At 34.1% G+C, this 24,434-nt stretch overlaps 2 protein-coding genes across 3 annotated transcripts; one reads left to right on the forward strand and one right to left on the reverse strand.

The window, feature by feature from the left end:
* The first annotated feature begins 490 nt into the window (after positions 1 to 490).
* LOC127156282 (bactericidal permeability-increasing protein-like) lies at positions 491 to 20,246 on the forward strand. The gene is made up of 16 exons (XM_051099036.1): positions 491 to 570; positions 1,007 to 1,124; positions 6,167 to 6,254; positions 6,345 to 6,467; positions 9,423 to 9,566; positions 11,874 to 11,949; positions 12,035 to 12,095; positions 12,202 to 12,284; positions 12,417 to 12,593; positions 13,774 to 13,833; positions 13,969 to 14,130; positions 19,377 to 19,444; positions 19,518 to 19,551; positions 19,656 to 19,716; positions 19,815 to 19,900; positions 20,026 to 20,246. Exons 2-16 carry the CDS (start codon positions 1,019 to 1,021, stop codon positions 20,071 to 20,073), a joined length of 1,377 nt encoding a protein of 458 aa, XP_050954993.1. The 5' UTR covers positions 491 to 570; positions 1,007 to 1,018; the 3' UTR covers positions 20,074 to 20,246.
* A 2,393-nt stretch (positions 20,247 to 22,639) lies between these two features.
* urahb (urate (5-hydroxyiso-) hydrolase b) lies at positions 22,640 to 24,206 on the reverse strand. Of its 2 annotated transcripts, XM_051099042.1 has the most exons (5): positions 24,121 to 24,206; positions 23,898 to 23,958; positions 23,548 to 23,692; positions 23,115 to 23,250; positions 22,640 to 23,011 (listed from the first exon to the last, which is right to left on the reverse strand). In XM_051099042.1, the coding sequence occupies exons 3-5, from the start codon at positions 23,685 to 23,687 to the stop codon at positions 22,922 to 22,924; spliced, it is 366 nt and encodes a 121-aa protein (XP_050954999.1). In that variant the 5' UTR covers positions 23,688 to 23,692; positions 23,898 to 23,958; positions 24,121 to 24,206; the 3' UTR covers positions 22,640 to 22,921. The 2 variants fall into 2 exon arrangements, with proteins under 2 accessions (XP_050954999.1, XP_050955000.1); XM_051099043.1 differs by lacking the exon at positions 24,121 to 24,206 and having other exon boundaries at positions 23,898 to 24,098.
* Positions 24,207 to 24,434: the final 228 nt, after the last annotated feature.

Here is a 24,434-nt window from a genome sequence, read left to right on the forward strand (position 1 = left end):
TTCTTTTTTGGACACAGATAATTGTAATAATATAAGACAACAATAATAAAAGAGTTCACGGTAATGATTCAACAAAAGAGATTTTTAACACACGAGAGCACAAACTTCAATAATGGTTTGCAATGACAGGCTAATTTTTGGTAGTTAAGTTATTTTTCTCTCCATCGGTGCAGGCTTATGGGTTTACATGATTGGTCAGGTTAAGAGACAACTGGTGGAGCCATCAAAGGTAAATATGACAGTTGCATTAATCATTTTGAACTTGAGTGCTTTGCATGGAGTGCAAAGTTACTGAAAACCAGAATACAACATCAAGACAGGAGCAGGGCTTATCTTAACACAACCAGTAAAAACTTTACTGTTGATTTACATGAATTAGATACAGCATGCAAATATGCAAACTGTAATACCTTGGGATAAATGCAAAGAACCTACATGTATATGAAAAACCTGAAGATGGAAGCAGGATTTATCTTAACACCCCAACATATAAAGATGTCCACCATTCCTGCTCAATAACGGTTTTCTTATACAGTAAGTACTGCCTTTCCATAGTGGACGACTCCTCAGGTAAGCGTGTATTGTCTCTAATGTCTTTTAGAATTTGAAACATTGTAACATTTGTTGTTAGTAGTAGAGTAAAAACTGTGAGTACTTCTTTACATACATAGTATAAAAAAGAAAAACATAATGTTTTTATTTGATTACACCATTTAGCAGTTGAAAATTAGGGTACGTTTATTTTAAGGTGACATAGTTACGTGTTACATGTACATAGTTACAATTTACTTATGAACTGTTGACTACAGTACAGCTATACTAACCTAACCTTAAACCAAACCCTAACCCTACAATTATTTTTATTGTAGTAATTATTAGTTAATATTGTTCAGTACTTATTTGTGTAATTACACTGTAAAATCATCTTTTAAAAAAAAATTGTAACCAAAAAATATGTAATTAAAAAGTTCTAAAAACACTAAAAACCCATATGCCTCTCTCATAGGTCTGTGAAGAAATGGTGTTCTGTTGGTGTGCTCTAGCTCTGTTGACTCTGGCCCCAGTGGTTACAGGTAACAATGCTGGAGTTAAAGTCAGACTTACTCAGAGGGGACTTGATTACGGTAAGTTTGACCAAAATATGGCACTGCTGTGTGATATTTCAAGTAAATCTTAAAGTATGATTATGGCAGAAGGCTTTGTCACTGGTTGCAACAGCTTTTGTACTGATATTGCATAAATGTTACATCACATATCCATTCATGCTCTCATTGCAGTGGTGACATTCACCAATCCACTTCATTTTGTTACAATATTAACAATTCATAGTTAAAGCACACAAAGAATAACAAAATCGAATCAGATGTGGAAAATGGCCTAAAATCAGAACATTGCAACAATACCTAGATCCTGAAAGAGAAGAAAAAAATTCTCCAAGTAACCCTTGAGACGTGCAAATAAAAAAAGGAATAAAAATAACTGCCGTTTTGTAATATAAGCTCAATTTGGAAACTGTAACGTAGGACGCTGAAGCAGGGTTTGAATCCAAATGCAGTTGTTTATTAAAGACAAACACAGTAACATACAGCAAGCAATGGGTCGATAGCCAGGTAATCAGTCCAGAAAGGCAAACTGAGTAAAGGGGTAATCCAGTAATCGACAACGTGACACAGGCTTGGGTTCAGAGCCGTGATAATAGTCCAGAGAGACAAACAAACAGAGAGGGCTAACCGGTGATCGTGGTCGAGAGGCAGGCGTGAGGTCCAAACGTGATAACAGTTCAAACAAGCAACCAAATCCAAACAAGGGTAATCCAAAAACTCGTAAATCCAACAGAGTAAACACAACGCTCAGTAAGGCAGATAAACTAGCAATACTTCACAAGGTGCAAGCACATGGTGAGTCCTTATATACTGCCAAACAGGAAGTGACAGTAGAAGCAGCAGAGGGAGCATGCAGGCAGTACTGGGGTGAGGGCTCCCTCTGCTGGCTTGGCGTTACAGAAACAGTGTTATTTTATTATCATTGTGATACTTTTAGCATTTTTATTAAGATTTTGAATTAGTTTAAAATGGGTCCCACTTTACAGAAATTAATTACAGATGTAATTATATGCAGGTATTTTTAAAAATATAAGTACAATGTAAAAACATATATGTACACAATAAGCGCACTGTATCATAGTAGTAACATAGTGACATAGTAGTTAAGGCTACCAGATATAAAGTGGGACCCATATGTCTATATGTTTTATTTCAGTTTTAGTTTGTTATTTTAGTACATCAAGTTAAACTAAACGAAAATGAGAAATTTTGCTATGGTATCTAGCTGAAATAAATTCGTAAAAAAAATATATATCTTCTTTTTCTTTTTATTTCAGTTAATGTTAATTTCAATTTAAGGTTTTTTTAAAACCCAGTAGCTAGGTTCAAAATTGTGCAGTTGAAGTCAAAAGTTTACATACACCTCGCAGAATCTGCTAAATGTTAACTAATTTACCAAGATAAGAGGGATCATACAAAATGCATGTTATTTTTATTTAGTACTGACCTGATAAAAGACATTTCACATAAAGCACATTTACATATACATATAGTCCATAAGAGGAAATAATGGTTGAATTTATAAACCCTTTGTTGAATTTGAACCCTTTCCAACACTGACTGTATGATTTTGAGATCCATCTTTTCACACTGAGGACAACTGAGGGACTCATATGCAACTATTACAGAAGATTCAAACGCTCACTGATGCTCCAGAAGAAAACACAATGCATTAAGAGTGGGGTGAAAACCTTTTTTTAATTTGAAGATCAGGGTAAATTTAACTTATTTTGTCCTCTGTGAAATGTGCAAGTATCTTCTGTAGCTTCTGAAGGGCAGAACTAAATTTAAAAAATATGATATTTAGGCAAAATAAGAAAAATGTACACATCTTCATTCTGTTCAAAAGTTTACACCCCTGGTTCTTAATGCTGTGTTTCCTTCTGGAGCATCAGTGAGTGTTTGAACCTTCAGTAATAGTTGCATGTGAGTCCCTCAGTTGTCCTCAGTGTGAAAAGATGGATCTCAAAATCATACAATCATTGTTGGAAAGGGTTCAAGTACACTCAAAAAAATATTTCAGCCCTTAACTTAATTCAATTACGTACAAAATTTCCATGCATTTAGATTACATAGTTTTAATTTAAACAAATCAATTAAACTTAATGTGATTCAAATGCATCAGTCTTACGTAAATGAAACAGGTAAAGTTGATGTAATATTTCCCAGTGTTAAACAAACCCTGCTCAGTGTTCATGTGTTTCCACACTACAGAGTGTTCAAGTAGCATTGACACAGTGTTGGAGTTAAGGAGATCATTATGTCACGATTGACCAATAATGATGAACACCTGCTGTTTACAAGCAGAATCACAGAAGGAAAGAGAAACACAAGAATCAGACACAGCCAAAGATAAAATGAACTTAAATAACTGAAGACATTAAATCTCTGATTAAACAACTCCACAAACAACATTACAGATTGACTTGATTTCTGTCATATATCTATAAATATTATTTGAGAACATCTAAACAGAGGTTTAGATGTTTTATTTTAAAAAATGTTTCATTTGACCTCACCATCATGGCGAACAGGGTTTACTTTAGTTGGGCTCTTGACCCTTGACTTTCTTAGTATAGTTTTTTTTTGTTCTTTGGTTGCTGTAATTGTGTTCGTAGAGCACATTTGTATAGCGCAAAAAAAACGGGTCCTTATTAAGTGTTCTTGGTTAATTATTATTGATGTTGAAATCATTCTCAAGTGGTCTGATTTGCTGATATTGTTCAGTGGTTTACCTCTTAGTTTCATTATATTTACAGTAGTTGTATGAACTGTTACTATTACTACTTTAAGATCTCCAGTGTTACTTAGACACACACAGACATCAAGAATCAGCATATGAATCTCAACAATGGTGACATTCAACAGCTGCATGCTGGGAGTCATGGGTGAGTTTTATAATCTGCTGTTACCCAGCATGCAGCTGTTGAATGTCACCATTGTTGAGATTCAAATGCTGATTCTTGATGTCTGTGTGTGTCAAACTGATGCTGTAGATTTCGTGTATAAGACAAACATCCATAATCGTTCATACACCTGTCGTAAACATTATGAAAATAATAGACTAACCACTGCATGAGATCAGTGCATCATGCCACTGGATGATAATGATTTAACAAACAATAAAAATTAACCAAAAACAGCTAATCAGACTTCTTTTTGGCTTTTTTATTTTGTTGTAATAAATGTGCTTCATACACATAATTACAACAGCCAAAAAAACTAACATTAAAAAAATCAAAAGTCAAGAGTCCAACTAAAGTAAACCCTGTTCGCCATGATGGTGAGGTCAATTGAAACTTTAAAAAAAAAATTAAAAAAATAAAACATCTAAACCTCTGTTTAGATGTTCTGAAATAATATTTATAGATATACGACAGAAATCAAGTCAATCTGTAATGTTGTTTGTGGAGTTGTTTAATCAGAGATTTAATGTCCTCATTTATTTAAGTTAATTTTCTCTTTGGCTGTGTCTGATTCTTGTGTTTCTCTTTCCTTCGTTGATTCTGCTTGTAAACAGCAGGTGTTCATCATTATTGGTCAATCGTGACATAATGATCTCCTTAACTCCAACACTGTGTCAATGCTACTTGAACACTCTGTAGTGTGGAAACACATGAACACTGAGCAGGGTTTGTTTAACACTGGGAAATGTTACATCAACTTTACCTGTTTCATTTACGTAAGACTGATGCATTTGAATCACATTAAGTTTAATTGATTTGTTTAAATTAAAACTACGTAATCTAAATGCATGGAAATTTTGTACGTAATTGAATTAAGTTAAGGGCTGAAATATTTTTTTGAGTGTACACATGCTGGAAAACCAAACAATTTGTGGGACCTGAAGGATTTTTCTGAAGAACAGCAGGCAGTTTAACTGTTTGGGACAAACAAGGGACTCATGAACAACTATCACTAAACAAAACAACACAGCTGTGGATCATTCAGGAACAACACAGTATTAAGAATCAAGTGTATGTAAACTTTGGAACAAGGTCATTTTTATAAATCAGCTATTATTTTCTTTTGTGAACTATATTTAAACATCTTTTATGTGAAATATCTTATTCAGGTCAGTACTTAAAAAATAACACATTTTGTATGACCCGTCTTATTTTGGTCAAATAATTAACATTTTGCAGATTCTGCAAACTTCTTCAACTGTATGTTTGGCATGTTTGGCTTGTTTGGTGTGTTTGGCATATGTTTGGTTTGTTTCTCTGACCTTTGACTTTATGATCTGATTTATGTCATGAATTTCATGTTTATCTGTATTTTGTTTCTCTGTCTGCTGTCATGTTTATCTGTTTTGATATTGTAAAGTGACCTTGAGTTTGCAAAAAGGTGCTAAATAAAATAAAACTTACAGTGTTTGGCACGTTTGGCTTATGTTTGGATTGTTTGTCTTGTGTTTGCTGTGTTTGGCACATTTGGCATGATTGGCTTGTTTAGCTTGTTTGCTGTGTTTGGCTTGTATTTGGCATATTTGGCTTATTTGGTGTGTTTGGCTTCCCTGATGAAAAAAAAAAAAAAAAAAAAAAAAAAACAGCATATGCTGGTAGGTAGGTTTGATGCTGGTTTAAGCTGGTCCTTTGCTGGTTTATGCTGGTCTTTCTATAAAATCTTTAATCCTCAGGGCTATTTTGTTACAGTGGTTACTATCCCATAAAAAGTTCTGATTATTAAGAATATCCCATAAATATAAATAGAAGTTTGTATAAATATAGTATAAATAGAGTTGCTCTTTGGTTTTTATCTACAGTAGGTCCATCAGTGTGATTTTTGCACTTTTTTGGGAGCTTAGTAAATAAATACTATTGCACTTATATGTTATTTTGTGACTGACTATTCATTATGTGGCTTTTGAACATGTTTGTGTTTTAATGATGTTATGGAGCAAAATATTTATGTGGTTCAAATATCATGCTTACAATCTCATCAAACAATGGATGAAGATCTCTTTTTTTTTTAAATACTTGTGTTTTTAAGGGAGAACAGAAAACCATCACCTTGAAACTTGTACAATGAAAAAAAAATAGTTTGTTTGTTTGTTTTGGCAGCTGTATCCCCTATTATCAAGCAGGTGCTCTTAAATATGGAAATTCCAGACCAAGAAGGTACAGGACGTCTGAAGTATATTGCTAAAGGGTGAGACTAGATACCAAACCTACGATTTTGTCCTGCAAAATAATGTTGTCAAGCCTTTGTGTTTATCTGTAGTATTTGTATTCCTGACAGATTGAAAATTTATAACCTGGAAAATTTTAAATTAGTGCAGACGTTTGTTCGTGGAACTGGAGTCAGAATAGAAGTTAGTGCCAACATTTACATGTCTGGAAATGTGACAGTAGATAGAAGGGTGTAAGTATAATGCTCAAATCACTAATCTTGATCAAAGAAGATCATTAGAAAAAGTAGCAATACACTGCCCTCCAAAAGTTTGGAAACACCCCTGGCAAAGTGTGATTTTGGACGATATCAGCATAAATCCTTATCATTTTTTGGTGCAAATACATTAAAGTAACTTGACATTATCATTGAAGACCAGCAATAATAATTTTCATTTTGATGACATAATAATGGCAATATATACATGTCAAAGTCAGACATGCCCCTTTGCCAGCCGTAATGCCTGGTTACTGGTTTAAACTTGGCCCAGGTTTTAAAAGATTCAGCACACCTTAATAGCTTCAACAATTGATTGACAATTAAGTTTAGAATACAATGCTGCTAATGCTGGATATTTTGATGGATCGAAAATGTAGGGTTTTTTTCTATGTACAAACTGTTTATGTAATAAAATATGTTTTCGTAGTTTGTGTTGTCCCTTATCAGTGCAAAATTATCACAAATTAAAAAGGATTCATGCCAATATTGTCCAAAACCCCACTTTTCTAGGGCATTTCCAAACTTTTGGAGGGCAGTGTATATATATATATATATATATATATATGTATATAACACAATAAATCTTGTGCAATTTCTTTTGCAAGATGCAAGCCTAAATTATTGGGGGAATATATATATAATATATATAACATATACAGTATATAACAATAAAATGGTAAATCTGGCAGTTGCAAAAGTTTTTGGATGTCACCCTCAAGTTAGTTAGTTTACCCAAAAATGAAATTGAGTCCATTATGTACTCACCTTCCATGTATCCTAGGTGTATAATGACTTCCTTCTTTCAGATGAATCAAACTGGAGTTATATTAAAAATTGTTTTGCCTCTCCCACGCTTTATCATGGCAGTTTTTTTGGTAACACTTTATAATAACGTTCAGTTGTAAGTCATTTATACACTGAAAAAAATGATTCTGACCCCTTGTAAATGTTACATGTTTTTATCTGGTTAATTTCACTGATTTTAATGTGTTATTTAATCCTACTTATTTTTTATTATTAATTTTCAAATTCACTGCCCTTGTTTAAAACAAGTTAATTTCATTCAATTAAAAGTAATTAGAAAAAAATAAGTTTCATTTAATTTCCATATACACTCAAAAAAATATTTCAGCCCTAAACTTAATTCAATTACATACATCAGTTCCATGCATTTAGATTACATAGTTTTAATTTAAACAAATCAATTAAACTTAATGTAATTCAAATACATCAGTCTTACGTAAATGAAACAGGTAAAGTTTATGTAACATTTCCCAGTGTTAAACAAACCCTGCTCAGTGTTCATGTGTTTCCACACTACAGAGTGTTCAAGTAGCATTGACACAGTGTTGGAGTTAAGGAGATCATTATGTCACGATTGACCAATAATGATGAACACCTGCTGTTTACAAGCAGAATCACAGAAGGAAAGAGAAACACAAGAATCAGACACAGCCAAAGATAAAATGAACTTTAATATAATAAATTTAATATACATTAAATTTCTGATTAAACAACTCCACAAACATTACAGTTTGGCTTGATTTCTGTCATATATCTACAAATATTATTTCAGAACATCTAAACAGAGGTTTAGATGTTTTATATATATATATATATATATATATTTTTATGTTTCAATTGACCTCACCATCATGGCGATCAGGGTTTACTTTAGTTGGACTCTTGACTTTTGATTTTTTTTTTTTTTTTTTTGGCTGCTATAATTATGTGTATGAAGCACATCTATTACAGCAAAATAACAAAGCCAAAAAGAAGTCTGATTAGGTGTTTTTGGTTAATTTTTATTTGTGGGGAAATCACTAACATCCAGTGGTCTGATGCACTGATCTCATGCAGTGGTTAGTCTATTATTTTCGTAATGTTTACAACAAGTGTATGAACTATTATGGATGTTTATCTTATACACTAAACCTTGAAATCTACAGTGTCCCTTTGACACACACAGACATCAAGAATCAGCATTTGAATCTCAACAATGGTGACATTCAACAGCTGCATGCTGGGTAACAGCAGATTATAAAACTCACCCATGACTCCCAGCATGCAGCTGTTGAATATCACCATTGTTGAGATTCATATGCTGATTCTTGATGTCTGTGTGTGTCTAAGTAATGCTGGAGATCTTAAAGTAGTAATAGTAAGAGTTCATACAACTATTGTAAATATCATGAAACTAAGAGATAAACCACTGAACAATATCAGCAAATCAGACCACTGGATGATGATTACACCATCAATAATAATTAACCAAGAACATTTAATAAGGCCCTCCCTTGTTTTTTTTTTTTTTTTAACAAATGTGCTCTGTAAACACAATTATAGCAACCAAAGAACAAAAAAATATATTAAGAAAGTGAAGGCTCAAGAGCCCAACTAAAGTAAACCCTGTTCGCCATGATGGTGAGGTCAAATGAAACTTTTTTTTTTTTTGTCTAAAACATCTAAACCTCTGTTTAGATGTTCTCAAACAATATTTGTGGATATATGACAGAAATCAAGTCAAACTGTAAAAAAGAGATTAATAAACTCAATGTATAAAATATAAGTACAACCAATTTATAAAATATAAGTAAACTCAACTTATAAAATATAAATTCTCTCAACTTAAAAAATATATCTGGATTTAGATAAATTTATTTCGTGCAACCCCTTGACGTAATAAAATTAAGTAAATTCAACATAACATTTTTTTCAGTGTATGAGAGCCAGAACAATTTTTAATATAACTCCGATTGGATTCATCTGAAAGAAGGAAGTCATATACACCTAGGATGCCTGAAGGGTGAGTAAATAATGGGCTAATTTTCATTCTTGGGTGAACCAACTCTTTAATACATGAAGGTAATTCGTTAAATGAGGATTTTGGAGAGGAAATAATGCCCTGTTGTTTTTGCTACTCCACAGACACACTTTTGGTCCGTCTAATCTGACTGTGGATACACTTTCCATCAGTGCCTTTGTTGCAGTAAAAAGGGATGAACACCCAACATTCAAAATAAATGAATGTACAGCAAACATTGGGCGTTTGGATGTCGATCTTCAGAACGGGTAAAAGCATTTAGCTCGCCACATCACCAATAGCAGCTAAATAATAACTAGCTAATTCTGGGTTAGTATGTTCAGTAACAATAGTTACACTTTATTTTAACGTGAAGTGAGTGTACTCACTACACTCAAAAAAATATTTCAGCCCTTAACTTAATTCAATTACGTACAAAATTTCCATGCATTTAGATTACGTAGTTTTAATTTAAACAAATCAATTAAACTTAATGTGATTCAAATGCATCAGTCTTACGTAAATGAAACAGGTAAAGTTGATGTAATATTTCCCAGTGTTAAACAAACCCTGCTCAGTGTTCATGTGTTTCCACACTACAGAGTGTTCAAGTAGCATTGACACAGTGTTGGAGTTAAGGAGATCATTATGTCATGATTGACCAATAATGATGAACACCTGCTGTTTACAAACAGAATCACAGAAGGAAAGAGAAACACAAGAATCAGCCACAGCCAAAGATAAAATGAACTTTAATATAATAAATTTAATATACATTAAATCTCTGATTAAACAACTCCACAAACAACATTACAGTTTGACTTGATTTCTGTCGTATATCCACAAATATTATTTTATAACGTGTAAACAGAGGTTTAGATGTTTTATTTTTTTAATTTTTTTGTAAAGTTTCAATTGACCTCACCATCATGGCGAACAGGGTTTACTTTAGTTGGACTCTTGACTTTTGATTTTTGTATGTTAATTTTTTTGGCTGCTGTAATTATGTGTATGAAGCACATTTATTACAACAAAATAAAAAGCCAAAAAGAAGTCTGATTAGGTGTTTTTGGTTAATTTTTATTGTTTGTTAAATCATTATCATCCAGTCTATTATTTTCATAATGTTTACAACAGGTGTATGAACTATTATGGATGTTTATTTTATACACTAAATCTACAGCACCAGTTTGACACACACAGACATCAAGAATCAGCATATGAATCTCAACAATGGTGACATTCAACAGCTGCATGCTGGGTAACAGCAGATTATAAAACTCACCCATGACTCCCAGCATGCAGCTGTTGAATGTCACCATTGTTGAGATTCATATGCTGATTCTTGATGTCTGTGTGTGTCTAAGTAACACTGGAGATCTTAAAGTAGTAATAGTAACAGTTCATACAACTACTGTAAATATAATGAAACTAAGAGGTAAACCACTGAACAATATCAGCAAATCAGGCCACTTGACAATGATTACAACATCAATAATAATTAACCAAGAACACTTAATAAGGACCCCTTTTTTTTGCGTTATACAAATGTGCTCTACGAACACAATTACAGCAACCAAAGAACAAAAAAAAAAACCATACTAAGAAAGTCAAGGGTCAAGAGCCCAACTAAAGTAAACCCTGTTCGCCATGATGGTGAGGTCAAATGAAACATTTTTTAAAATAAAACATCTAAACCTCTGTTTAGACGTTCTCAAATAATATTTGTGGATATACGACAGAAATCAAGTCAAACTGTAATGTTGTTTGTGGAGTTGTTTAATCAGAGATTTAATGTCTTCAGTTATTTAAGTTAATTTTATCTTTGGCTGTGGCTGATTCTTGTGTTTCTCTTTCCTTCGGTGATTCTGCTTGTAAACAACAGGTGTTCATCATTATTGGTCAATCGTGACATAATGATCTCCTTAACTCCAACACTGTGTCAATGCTACTTGAACACTCTGTAGTGTGGAAACACATGAACACTGAGCAGGGTTTGTTTAACACTGGGAACTATTACATCAACTTTACCTGTTTCATTTACGTAAGACTGATGCATTTGAATCACATTGAGTTTAATTGATTTGTTTAAATTAAAACTATGTAATCTAAATGCATGGAAATTTTGTACGTAATTGAATTAAGTTAAGGGCTGAAATATTTTTTTGAGTGCAGGCAGGTGACACACACAGACAATGGATGTACACAATACCAGACGAGGAAACACTGGACAGACTAGAACTTACGGTAAATGCAAAGGCAATTGAGGCTAATTAATATGAAACAGGTGAACCAAATGACACAATCAAGGGGGAGACAGAAACCATGTCGGGGAACACATGGGAAAACAATCGCAAAGTTCATGACAACTACGAGGAACCGAACACAACTGTAACACTTACTAATGGTTAGGGTTAGGATTAGGGTTTGGCTTAGGGTTCTTGCATGAAATTATGCATCATTAATTGTTATTATAATAGTAAATTTGAGTTATACATTTAGATAAATCCTAAAATGTTCTGGTTTGTGTCCCCAGTGTATTAGCATTAGCTTACAGCTAATTACTGTGTTCACAGTTGTTGTGTTGACAGTTGTGTTAAGGGAATTATTTCCTGCTCAAATTGGGGTTTGCGCTGGTATATTGCAAGAAAGGTAGGATATTCGCTTATCATTCACAGTTACCAGCATAAACCAAATGCCAGGAATTCATTCTATGTCAATACAATTTGTGTTTCAGATCTGCCCCCTGCTGGAAAATTACCTTGACAATTTAAACACCCAGTTGGCAACAATGAATGGTGCTATGATTAAACACTATTAACCAATGACTGCAATGAGTATGAAAAATCTTTCATGACAACATTCAAAAAATGTGTTGTTTCTGTTGTGACCCTTAAATTATAGCTACAATAAATGAATATGCTGCAATAGACTACTCGCTGAGGTCTGTTGACATCACTGATACCAGCATTGAGTTAGGACTTAAGGTAAAATTTATTTCGATTTAGTTATAGTTCATTCTAAAGCGTAACACAACAATCGGCACGTTACATTACTCTAAAACATGTCACAAATTCTTTGTTGAAATGTTTTTTACAGCTGAATTTGCTCAATTTTAGGGCATATTCTACAACACTCCGCGCACTCAAGAACCTCGCTTCCCTTCCACTGCTGTCTCATGCACTTCGCTGAACAGCAAAATGTTCTGCGTTGCAATATCTGCCTTCACCATCAACTCAGCATTCTCGGTGTTCCACAACACTGGTGTCTTCAACATCACAATCACTGATGACATGGTGAGCTTCAAATGACACAAGCTGTCAATCAGCTGTCAGTTTGCAAGTATAGATTAGTAGAGATTGTATAAAAAAGTGGCTTGTCTGTTTTTGATGCACAATTACTGTTTAGATTACAAAAGTAAAGGGCTGTATACAGTATGTATGTTTGTATAAAGCCACCAAGGACTCGCACAACTGTGACCCTGGACCACAAAACCGGTCATAACGGTCAATTTTTTGAAATTGAGATTTATACATCATCTGAAAGCTGAATAAATAAGCTTTCCACTGATGTTAGAACATTTGGACAAGATACAACTATTTGAAAATCTGGATTCTGAGGGTGCAAAAAACAAAAATCGCCTTTAAAGTTGTCCAAATGAAGTTCTTAGCAATGCATATTACTAATAAAAATTAAGTTTTTATATATTTATGGTAGGATATTTACAAGATATCTTCATGGAACATGATCTTTACTTAATATCCTAACGATTTCTGGCATAAAAGAAAAATCAATAATTTTGACCCACACATGGCTATTGCTACAAATACACCCATGCTACGTATGACTCGTTTTGTGGTCCAGGGTTACAATTATCATCATTTTACCTTGTGTTTTTCATCATTTTATCTTGTTTTTCATCTTATTTTTACCTATTCATCAATTGAGGATTATATGTCCATTGACTCTTTCCCCACCATTTTTACTGGTGTACGTTAGGAGGCACTATTACAAATCATCTGATATAGTACTGAACATTTGGATCATACCACAGAGAAAAAAACAGAAACAAGCGATCGTGTATGTAAGCAGAAATAACGCGATCATCAAGCATTAAACAGCATATAAATCAAAAATGCCTAACGTTACAGAATGAAATGTCGATCTAGGTGGAAGTGATCAACTTGGATTCTGATTCAGGCAGAACACAAGTTTCTTAGCTTTTTCTGGAAAATATTGTTTTTTACCTGTCCACATTAAAGTGTTGAGAAAAAGAATGCATGAAGCAACAATAAAAGGATTTTTTTTTCATGCACCAAAATATTTGTGGACCATCAGAATTTTGTGAAAATTATCAAAAATGCATTTTTTAAATGCTGTTGGGAAAAGATTTAAAATTGCTTTAGTGCTACACTTTTCATTTTAGACAACAGTAACAGACACAAACAGTAACAGCTTTTGTTTATATATATTTAGATCCCTTCTGTTTCTCCGATTCGTCTCAGCACCACGACATTTGGAGCATTCGTTCCTCAAGTATGAACATTTTGTCATTCTATTTAAATAATTCCACACCGAACACAAAATATAAACTTCACAATGAAGATGACTAAGAGCTTCTTTGTACAAAACCATCAAAGCACCAATTTCAATAACCTTCTTTTTTTTCAGATTTCTGAAAAATACCCTGATCTGAAGTTGGAGCTGGAGGTAAAGACAGTAAAGGAACCTGACATTCAATTTGAACCCAACAATGTGATTCTTAAGATCTTCAGTACAGTGACAGCTGTCCAATCTGGCAACAGACTAACTCAACTCTTCATCCTCAATCTGGTGAGTCACTGAGGAGGGACAGTTGAGGGTTAATTTAGCTGAGGTGTATGTACAGTGCCTTGTGAAAGTATTTATACCCCTTAAACTTTCCACATTTTGTTACGTTGGTGCCTTATGTTAAACTGCTTTAAATGACTTTTTTTCCCACGTCAGTCCACACTCCATACACCATAATGACAAAGCAAAAACAGAATTGTCACAACTTCATAAATGTATTAAAAATAAAAAACGGCGCCAGTCCGAGACATGCAGAAACAAGCAGATTATTTATATAGCAGTCTCTTTGCGCTTTAATATTCACAGACACATATCATATCTACTTCTGATTTATCCATCGATCAGATTGCACGTTTTACATGACATCCTCATTAAACTGTAAATTCCATGTTCATGACTTCACTGGGATTCCTTCTGCATCACGGAAATCATACGGGCTTTAACGTTACTTATAACTTGTTATAAATGTGAAACCTTAATCTGCACAGAGGGATGGTGTCCGCGAATATGATCAAACATGTTGAATGTATTGCTTGCTTTTGCTGCCACTTTGCATCCACATTTTTTTTTTGCTTTTTTGCAATTTGGATCTGTTCTCAAGGACAGCCTCATGTTCATGGTTTTTATATATAAATAAAAAGGCAAAAGACTAAATATAATATAAATATAAATTAAATCTGTACATACAAACAAAAAAGAATGAGAAGCAGAGCCTACTTTTTTCCATTGCATATGTTTATCTGCGGCTGAGAGGAGAATGATCACATTAGCTCTACCGTCTTCTTTCCCATTGGCTGTCGCTCCCTAAAGTCGCTCTGCATTTGCATAAAATTGAGGGATTCTGAACTTTGTCCTGTCGCTGGACACGCCCCATCTGGTCACCAATGGTTGCTGTAGCTCGCTGTCGCACTTGTTGCTGGAAATCACCAGCGCTCCACTGAAATGAATGGGATCGTGTCGCTTTGTCGCTGCCTGTCGCTTGGGTTTTTTTTTTTTTCATTCTCTTTTTTTAAACAGTAGATATGCTAATGTTTATGGTACGATAACCGTGCATGTTCAAACCACGATAGACCGTTATATCGTAACCACCCTACACCCAACATAATATATGATATTTAACATCTGAATCTAACAATGTCATGTCAACAAATGGAAAAGTCAGCCATCTATTAATTAATCATGTTAATTATTGTGCCTTTAGCCCCAACAGAGGGAGTGCTTTTTACCCCAAATACCATACTTTTACATATTCTTACATATCTTAAACAAAACTGAAAATCATTAAAGGGGTCCTATTATGCTTTTTCACTTTTTGAATTTTAGTCAATGTGTATGTTTAGGCATAAAAAAAGATCTACAAAGTTACAAATCTCAAAGTCCACTCCAAAGCGAGATATTTCGTTTAAAAAATCCCTTTCCAGCGTATGTTTTCTGCATGTTATGATGTCACAACATGCCCCATTAGAATATCGTTAAAATAAATCCCACCTACGGAAATTCAAATGTATGGGGGGGGGGTGTAGGGACGAGGTGGGGAATTAGCCTAACTTTAGTGATGCAGCACAAAGAGAGGCTTCTGTACGGTGGCCGAGAGAGCTCAACGCGCTGCAACTTAAGAAAACACATGCAAACAGAAAAAAGCGACAACAAATTAAGAAAACATCTTCATCAGTTTGACAACACAGGCGCTGCAAATCCTCGCGACGCAAACACAAATACGGAAACGCGCTGCAAATTCTCACAACACAATCAAACACAGAAACGCGCTGCAAATAGCACGGACCACAACGGAAATGTTTCAGGGGGACCTCAAAAAGTCCCGGCTGAGACCTGATTATTATTATTTTATTTTATTTATTATTATGATTCTGTTTCATCATCGAACAAAAAAACAAGGCAACATTTCAAATTGCAAATTCAACTGCAAAAAAATAAATAAATAAATAACAGCATGGAGAAAACACCCAAAATGAACACAAACATACCAAAAGAAAGAAAGAAAAAGAAAGAAAGAAAGAAAAAGTAAATTCCAGGGCAGTTACATACATTTGAAAAGCTTTAAAATTTGTTTTGTTTTTATGAGCTTCTTATTTTGAGATCTCATAATTCAGAGGGTAATGAGATAATGGTTTCTTCTGACTTACTTTTAACTTGTGAATATAAAACTTTGCTAAGATAATTAAGAGATTTATAATATAAACCTGTTTATCAGAAAAAGAGGGGTTTTGAAAACAAAGTAAAATATCATGAAAATCTAAATTAAGGGGTTTGCTTAATTTCTTTGTTATGTCTATTTTAAAGCCAGTCCAAAATGAAATAGCATAAGGGCAATAGAAAAATAAATGTTCAATATCTAGACCTGATTATTTTGTTTAACATCCTGATCATAGATTCATTGGTCTTTTGGATATTATTGGACTAATCTGACAAATTACACACTTAACTGTGAAACGTTATTAACTTAATTGCAAATAAATAAATAAATACATGCAAATAAATATAATGTTCAAAGTTCACGAAAAAAAATTCAACGCTTTATTAATGGTTAAAATCAGGTCAAAATTCAGGTCTCAGCCAGGTCCGTCACTTTTTGAGGTCCCCCTGAAACATTTCCGTTGTGGTCCGTGCTATTTGCAGCGCTTTTCAGTGTTTGGTTGTGTTGTGAGAATTTGCAGCGCGTTTCCGTATTTGTGTTTGCGTTGCAAGGATTTGCAGCGCCTGTGTTGTCAAAATGATGAAGATGTTTTCTTAATTTGTTGTCGTTTTTTCTGTTTGCATGTGTTTTCTTAAGTTGCAGCGCGTTGAGCTCTCTCGGCCACCGTACTTCTGAGACACTTCAACGAGCCACAGCGCAGCAGGTATAAGCCCAAGCACTGACTAGAGTGCCCGCTTCAGAGCAGTAATGCGCCACAGACGTGTGAAGTGTGTGGTAAGAGATTTATTCATCATACAGTGTAGATAGCTTCACTTATAACGCAAGAGTTTTTTTAAAATGCATAAACTTGCATCAAATCAGTGATGATGTTCTTTGATAATGTTAGGCTGGTTTTAGCCTTATGCTGGAGCTGGTTTTGGGCAATGAAACTAAATATGTAAATAATTAAATAAATTAGAACAATAATATTATGTATTGGCGATCTGGCAGGCTGACGATTGGACCCAACACTACTGTAGCGTATTATGTACTCACCCTCCATGCATCCTAGGTGTATATGACTTCCTTCTTTGAGACGAATGCAATCGGAGTTATATTAAAATGTATCCTGGCACTCCCAAACTTTAGAACGGCATAGACGGGTGTTTCTCCTCGTCAGTCCAAAACAAGTCCAATAATATGCATCCATCATAATAATAGAAAGTGCCTCACACAGCTCTGAGCGGTTAATAAAAGCCTCCTGTAGCGAATCGATGTGTTTTTTAGAAAAATATCCATATTTAAAATGTAAGAATCACTTTAATCTAGCTTGCAGTAACTGCTTTGGCAAGGGGTGTGGCAGTACTGAAACACCGTCTAAGCTGTTCGCTAATCGCAACACAGTGTTACAGCTATCCAATCACAACACATTTTGTTTTTCGGAAGGCGGGCCTTCATTAAACCTGAAACTAATCGAGCCATTTGTGCCAGGCTGGGAGAAAGGTATTGTAATAATGAAAATTATGTGAAAAATAATGCGTTTTTCGAACCACCAAGCCTAAAAGCATGTTCTAGTACACCCCCAAAACAAAATCAAGACTTTGTAAAAGAGCATAATAGGACCTCTTTAAGAAGACCTGTGTCTCAAGATATATTCAAGAATTTTAGCGATTCTCATTTGCTACTCAAAGGAGAAGTCCACTTCCAGAACAGTAATTTACAGATAATGTACTTACCCCCTTGTCATCCAAGATGTTCATGTCGTTCTTTCTTCAGTTGTAAAGAAATTATGTTTTTTGAGGGAAACATTTCAGAATTTTTCTCCATATAATGGACTGATGTGGTGCCCCGAGTTTGAACTTCCAAAATGCAGTTTAAATGCAGCTTCAAACGATCCCAAATGCGGTTATAAACAATCCCAGCCGAGGAAGAAGGGTCTTATCTAGTGAAACGATCGGTTATTTTCATAAAAATAATATAATTTATATACTTTTTAATGTCACATGCTCATCTTGTCTTGCTCATCCCAACCTCTGTTTTTGTTCCGGTTCATGACAGTTAGTGTATGTCGAAAAACTCCCATCTCTATTCTCCCTCAACTTCAAAATCATCCTATATCGCTGTTTTACCTTTTTTGTTAAGAGTGTTTGATCTTCTTTGCATGTTCACTTTGCAAAGACTGGGTCGGTACTTCTGCAATGATGTAAGATGATTTTGAAATGATTTTTGAAGTTGAGGGAGAAAATACGATCAGAGTTTGTCGACATACCCTAACTGTCTTGAGCCAAAATACACAGAGTTCAGGCAGAGAAAGACAGGACAAGCGTTTAAGATTAAAAAGTATTTAAATTGTATTTTTTAAAATGAAAATAACCGCTAGATAAGACCCTTCTTCCTCGGCTGGGATCGTTTAGAACTGCATTTGGGATTGTTTGACCCTTCTTCCTCGACATTTAAACTGCATTTAAAGTCGCATTTAAACTGCATTTTGGAAGTTCAAACTTGGGGCACCATATCAGTCCATTATATGGAGAAAAATCCTGAAATGTTTTCCTCAAAAAACATAATTTCTGTATGACTGAAGAAAGAAAGACATGAACATCTTGGATGACGGGTGTGAGTACATTACCTGTAAATTGTTGTTCTGAAAGTGGACTTCTCCTTTAAATCTACAACATTTTTAAAATCATCAAATATTACGTCAAGTAAGCACAGAATCAACTTTGCGCTGCTGCCCGCGATCGAGCATCAGCCAAACCAAGCATCAGCTAAATTTGCACGTGTATCTTGAAAAACGGATGTTTTCAACGCCATGATTTTCTGTTATTCCTGTATCTAGTGGTTTAGAGGAAAATAATATCAAAGGTGGGTTTTAACTCGGGGTGCCTTTAGCCCCGTTGTACCCTATATAGTCACTGTTGGGAAGAATTCACTTTCTTATTAACACTGAGCAGCTTCACTGCAGCAAGAGACAAACAAAAGTCCTTGAGCATTAAAGTAACACACAGTTCTAAGAACCAAGGGTATGTAAACATTTGTACAGACTAATTTGTGTTCCTTTGTGGAAAATATTTAAATAACTAATGTAACTTTTACGTCTCCCTGCAACCAACAGGAAAGCAGTGCCAGTGTTCAAGTGTCTGTGAGAGAGGATAAGCTGGTATTAGCTTTAAACCTTGAGAAGTGAGTATTTGTGTAGTGTGATAATGATCTCAAAAGGACATTATTAATACTAACTGTATATTCTCTTGAACAGAATTGATGTGAGTATGAACACCAAAACATTTAAGGTATACAAAGCAAAGAGAAGTCATTATTAAAAGTGTGTTTATAAATAAATATTAGTAAATAAATAAAATCAAGTCTAATCAGAAACAATGATTCTAATCAACAGTTCACAAATCTCAGTTTCTTGAACATGGCCATAAAAGACATCCTCTTTCCCATTATTAAAGGTAAAAGTTTTTTTGTTTTTTTTTGCTATTATGAATCATGATGTAGTTTTGTAACATGGGCATGATTATTTACTCATAAACTCATCAACCCTTCTCAGCTCACTTAGCGAAAGATTTCCCACTTCCTGGTTTACTTAGATCCACCATGGTACGCTTTATAAACCCTCAAGTTGAGGTTCTCAAAGTAAGCTCACGTTGTGATATTTTATAAATACTGTCAATATAGGTTTTTTATGATAAATGAGTGGCTTATATCATTTTGAAAGACCCTGTGATCAAAACTGTATTTTTAAATTGTTTCTTGCACAGGATTATGTGATGATTGGAACAGATATTCAGTTTGGAGAAAACACCTAATATTAAGACCACTAAGGGAAAATATGTTTGTAAAGGTGATTTAAAGAGAAATGAAATGCATTTGCCTCTGCAAAAAATCATGTTTTGAAATTTGCATAAATAAATTCATGAGGCAATATTGCCCCGATAACTGCATTCATTTGTTTCTTATGGTTTGTAAATGTATTCCTCTAATAAACAGTGGAAGATTAGAGAATTCTGTTATTAGTCTGTCTTAGTATCTGTTGTGTATTTTGGAGACTTTCCAGCCAGCCTACTTTCACACGGGTCCATCATACTCTGTAGCCAATCAGATGCCAGCTTGCCATTCAGCCAATCATAACAGTCTGAAAGAAAACAGCTTTGTGCTTTTTTTTGTGCAGTTTGACTTTCTCTTGGCAAGGGGCACACATGACAAGGTGACCAAACGAAAAGGTTGCTGACTAGATATATGATCAATACATATTTAGAAATTTGACACTTTATAGTTTACTGTTCAAACCGTGAATTCTTTTGACAAAATACATCAAGAAATGACTCACTTTAAACCACTGTTGAGTGACTGTAATAATTGTGATCTAATGTGGATTTCGGTCATATAATGTTGTTAAAATATATGACACTTTCAGATTTTTATAAGCAGCTAATCCCTAGCATTTTAACATTGTTTATTATTATGGAAATACCTCAAATCACATAAAATCACACATAAATCATATATTGTCATAATTATGTTTATCAGTTTCAGGTTTCATGTATAGAAATGTTTCTCTGGCTTAGTTTTGTACAGAGTTAAATAAAAGGGAATTCGGTCAGATTTGAAGGGTTTAGACAAGGTTGTTCAATCTCCATTTTTTTTCTTTTTTGTTACACAATTGAAAGTTTTCAGAAAAAAAAAATGTTAGACTGCATTAACATTTGAATAATTTATTGATAAACTAGTGCTTTCTTTGTTTTCGGCTTAAGAGATGAAGTCGGCGACATTGACTCGTCATCTCCGCAGTAGTTTCATACAGATTACATAATCTGACAATATTTGTTTTCTATTTGAATTGGTTCATTTAAAAGTAGACATTTCACTCTCTATAGCTATATTTTTCATGTCTGTAAGGCAAGTATACATAGAGTTTCCAAGTAGCGCGCTTAAGTTCACAGAGGCTGAGACGGCAAAAAAGTGCATCCTGTCTGCTTTCATTATTTTACAAAAGCGCAATGTTTCGTCGTTATTCTGAGCGCACACTAATAAACGTACAGTCTTAACAGATTTGAAAGATGTATTACTTTTATCTGTATGAACAAAAATAACAGAGTATTTTAAGAGCAAGTGACCGCACCGGTGCCTCCATCTGTCATACAGTAAGTTTTGTAGAAAAGTATACAAAAAGTATGCTCTGTTCAGTGACTGGCTGCGAGGAGTAGTGCATTCAGTTGAGGAAAAACATAAGAAACATATAAAAATAAGTAATCATTTTATGAGTAAATATAGCACAAGTAAATCACAGCACAATTATTATCTTTATATGTGACCCTGGACAACACAAAACCAGTCATAAGGGTCAATTAAAAAAAAAAAAAAAAAAATAGAGGACAATATTTGGTCGAGATACAACTATTTTAAAATCTGTAATCTGAGGGTGCAAAAAAATCGAAATATTGAATAAATCACCTTTAAAGTTGTCCAAATGAAGTTCTTAGCAATGCATATTACTAATTAAAAATTAAGTTTTGATACATTTACGGTAGGAAATTTACAACATATCTCCATGGAAGATGATCTTTACTTAATGTCCTAATGATTTTTGGCATAAAAGAAAAATCAATAATTTTGACCCATACAGTGTAGTTTTGGCTATTGCTACAAATATACCAGTGCTACTTAAGACTGGTTTGTGGTACAGGGTCACATTTTGTCTTTTGGGATTTTGTCAGACTGCATTATGATTAGAAATATAGATTTTAGTTGCAAAGCAACAGTGGGAAGTGACTCACTATTTCCTGTTTGTTCTGTTCTCAGATTCATTGGGATTTTATACTGTATTGAAATATAGTATGTGAGTACAGAAAGTAGAAGAGAAGCAAACAAATGTAAAGGGTCGAAAGTGACGATATAGGCAGAATGTAAATATAACATGAAGTAATAAAAATGCTTTCAACTAGCAACATTTGGACTTTTTGAGCAGGCTTTAGCTATTTTCCATCAAAAATAACAACAAATAATGTGTAACCTTTAACACAATATTTTGATTTATTAAATACTTTATTAGTGTTATTTTGCAATTGATTTTAGTTTTAGTCTTGTGTTAAATGTTTTTGTTAGTTTTAATCATTATTAGTCCTTATTCTGTTTGTTTTAGTCAAGTTAGGAAACAGTTTATAACATTTTGTCTGTCCTCCTTTTTTGTTCTTATGAAAATGAAGTCATATTTTAGTTTTCAGTACATTTTGGTCTCGTCTGTACTTTAAAAGCAGCTATTTTTTTATACTTTTCAGGTCATAAAATGTGGAAATCTGTATAAACATGAAAAAATAAAATCACATAACTGCTTAGTCTTTAAAAAATACGAGTAAATCCAAACCTTGACAAACATACAATTAAATAAATGGAATTTTATTTTGTTTTTTATATGTATTTTAAGAACTTTGTGACAGTGGTAAAAATCCTATTTTCGATCATTCTAAAAAATAAAGAACAAACAGCAACACGACAACATTCAGAAAATCGTGCTGGGGTGTTTAAGTTGAAAGCTGCTGCTTGAGGTGATTTCCTGGAGAATCTGTCTTGCACATGAAAGTTACATTTTTTAAGAATGTCCTGACAAATGCAAACACTGTTTGGAGAATCCAGTGTGTCTGTTTCATTGGCTGTTCACTAGCTCCCTCTGTAGGTGCTGTATGAGAATCTGCTGACCAGCAGTGGCACATGAAAGCTCTGATCAGCATTGCTTATAGTGAAGACAACCTAAATGAAGAAGAAATAAAGAATTCAGAGACATTTCTCTGTTATGTATAACATTTAGATTGCATAAATACAAACTCTCTCGCATCATATAATTCCTACGAACCTCAACATATGGGTAAAAGCTGGACTGTCCCAAACTCTCCCAGTACTGGCCCGTCTCAAAGCGGATCTTGTACATTCCTGGAGTGAAGGCATCGCTGGTTATTAGTCCTGGACAGCGTCCATCCTCATTTGTGCTTCTGAAATAATCCATTGCACAGTATTTAACATAACCAATGTCCAGGATTTCAATAATAAACCTCTTAAAATTTGACCCAAACTTTGGACAGTAGGTCATTATTAATCGTATGACTATTCAGTGGCTGTTTTAAATAAGAACAAAAAAATAAAAAAATTCTCATTGGTTGGCCAAACAGATAGTCCCGCCCCAAAATCACATCATTGGCTGAGCCAGTGTTACTGTGTCAGCCTGGTCGAAATGTATAAAAACATCCAAAAATGACACCCTTCATCTTTAAACAATAACGTCTACTCACCCGATAGTTATGAGGTTCCAGATGGCCGTGCGGGAATCCAGGCGGTGTAAACTGAGGGCCATTCTTGCCGCTGGGACCCCATCCCCAGTATTCAGCACATGTGTAGTGACGGGACTGCTGCTTTTCACTGAAGAACCCATATACCCTAAAATACATAGAGAGGTATCCTCAAAAAAGTTGCCCCATCTGATTCTTAGAAGTCAGAAAGGAATTATTTACTAAAGGATAATTCAACACCCCTAAAAACAATACAAGATAATAATAAAAATACAGACTCCTGACAAAATTAATGTATTGAAAATACATCACATGTATTGAAAATATGTGTAAAAAAGATGTTAAGCTCTTACCTGCTATGAATTCAGTGTCATCTGGCTGTGCTGCTGTTTATATGAGGTTGATCTGGACTCACTGTTTGATTAGTTTCAATGAGTTAATCAACAAAACAAACCAGCGTAAGCACACAGGGTTAATATGTAAGCCAACAGCTCTTAAAAACCTTTTAGTATCACAAATCTTTAGAATATAAAGCACCATAAAACAAAGACTACATATCTAAATCTACAATCTTACCTTGAAGTCTTTCACATGCAAAAAAAAGAGGACAAACTGAGCTGAAATGCTGTTTGAGGGCAGACGGACTTTGACCTCTAGTAACTTGTTTGATTTGGTTCTTTACATGACTGGAAAAACATAAGGATAATAATACACTAAGGTTTCTCTTAGTCAGAATGACACAACAGGAACAGTTTGAATCATACAGACCAATGGTTTTTAGTCTTTTCAGACCCAGAGACCTCATTATTAAAAAAAAAGATTTCTTTTTTTTTGATTAAGAACATTAACTAACGTCATTGTGTTATGTAACACATCATTAGTCACAAGTA

The sequence above is a fragment of the Labeo rohita genome, chromosome 25, assembly GCF_022985175.1.
Source record: "Labeo rohita strain BAU-BD-2019 chromosome 25, IGBB_LRoh.1.0, whole genome shotgun sequence".
Classification (NCBI taxonomy): Eukaryota; Metazoa; Chordata; class Actinopteri; order Cypriniformes; family Cyprinidae; genus Labeo; species Labeo rohita.

Excerpts from the sequence above, each read along its gene's own strand:
- LOC127156282 (XM_051099036.1), top strand. The coding sequence starts at position 1,019 with ATGGTGTTCTGTTGGTGTGCTCTAGCTCTGTTGACTCTGGCCCCAGTG. Across the intron at positions 14,131-19,376 it reads AACTCTTCATCCTCAATCTG|GAAAGCAGTGCCAGTGTTCA; the intron begins GTGAGTCACTGA and ends TGCAACCAACAG. Across the intron at positions 19,717-19,814 it reads CCTCTTTCCCATTATTAAAG|CTCACTTAGCGAAAGATTTC; the intron begins GTAAAAGTTTTT and ends AACCCTTCTCAG.
- urahb (XM_051099042.1), bottom strand. The coding sequence starts at position 23,687 with ATGGGTTCTTCAGTGAAAAGCAGCAGTCCCGTCACTACACATGTGCTG. Across the intron at positions 23,251-23,547 it reads TGGAACCTCATAACTATCGG|AAGCACAAATGAGGATGGAC; the intron begins GTGAGTAGACGT and ends GGATTATTTCAG. Across the intron at positions 23,012-23,114 it reads GCTTTTACCCATATGTTGAG|GTTGTCTTCACTATAAGCAA; the intron begins GTTCGTAGGAAT and ends TTCTTCATTTAG.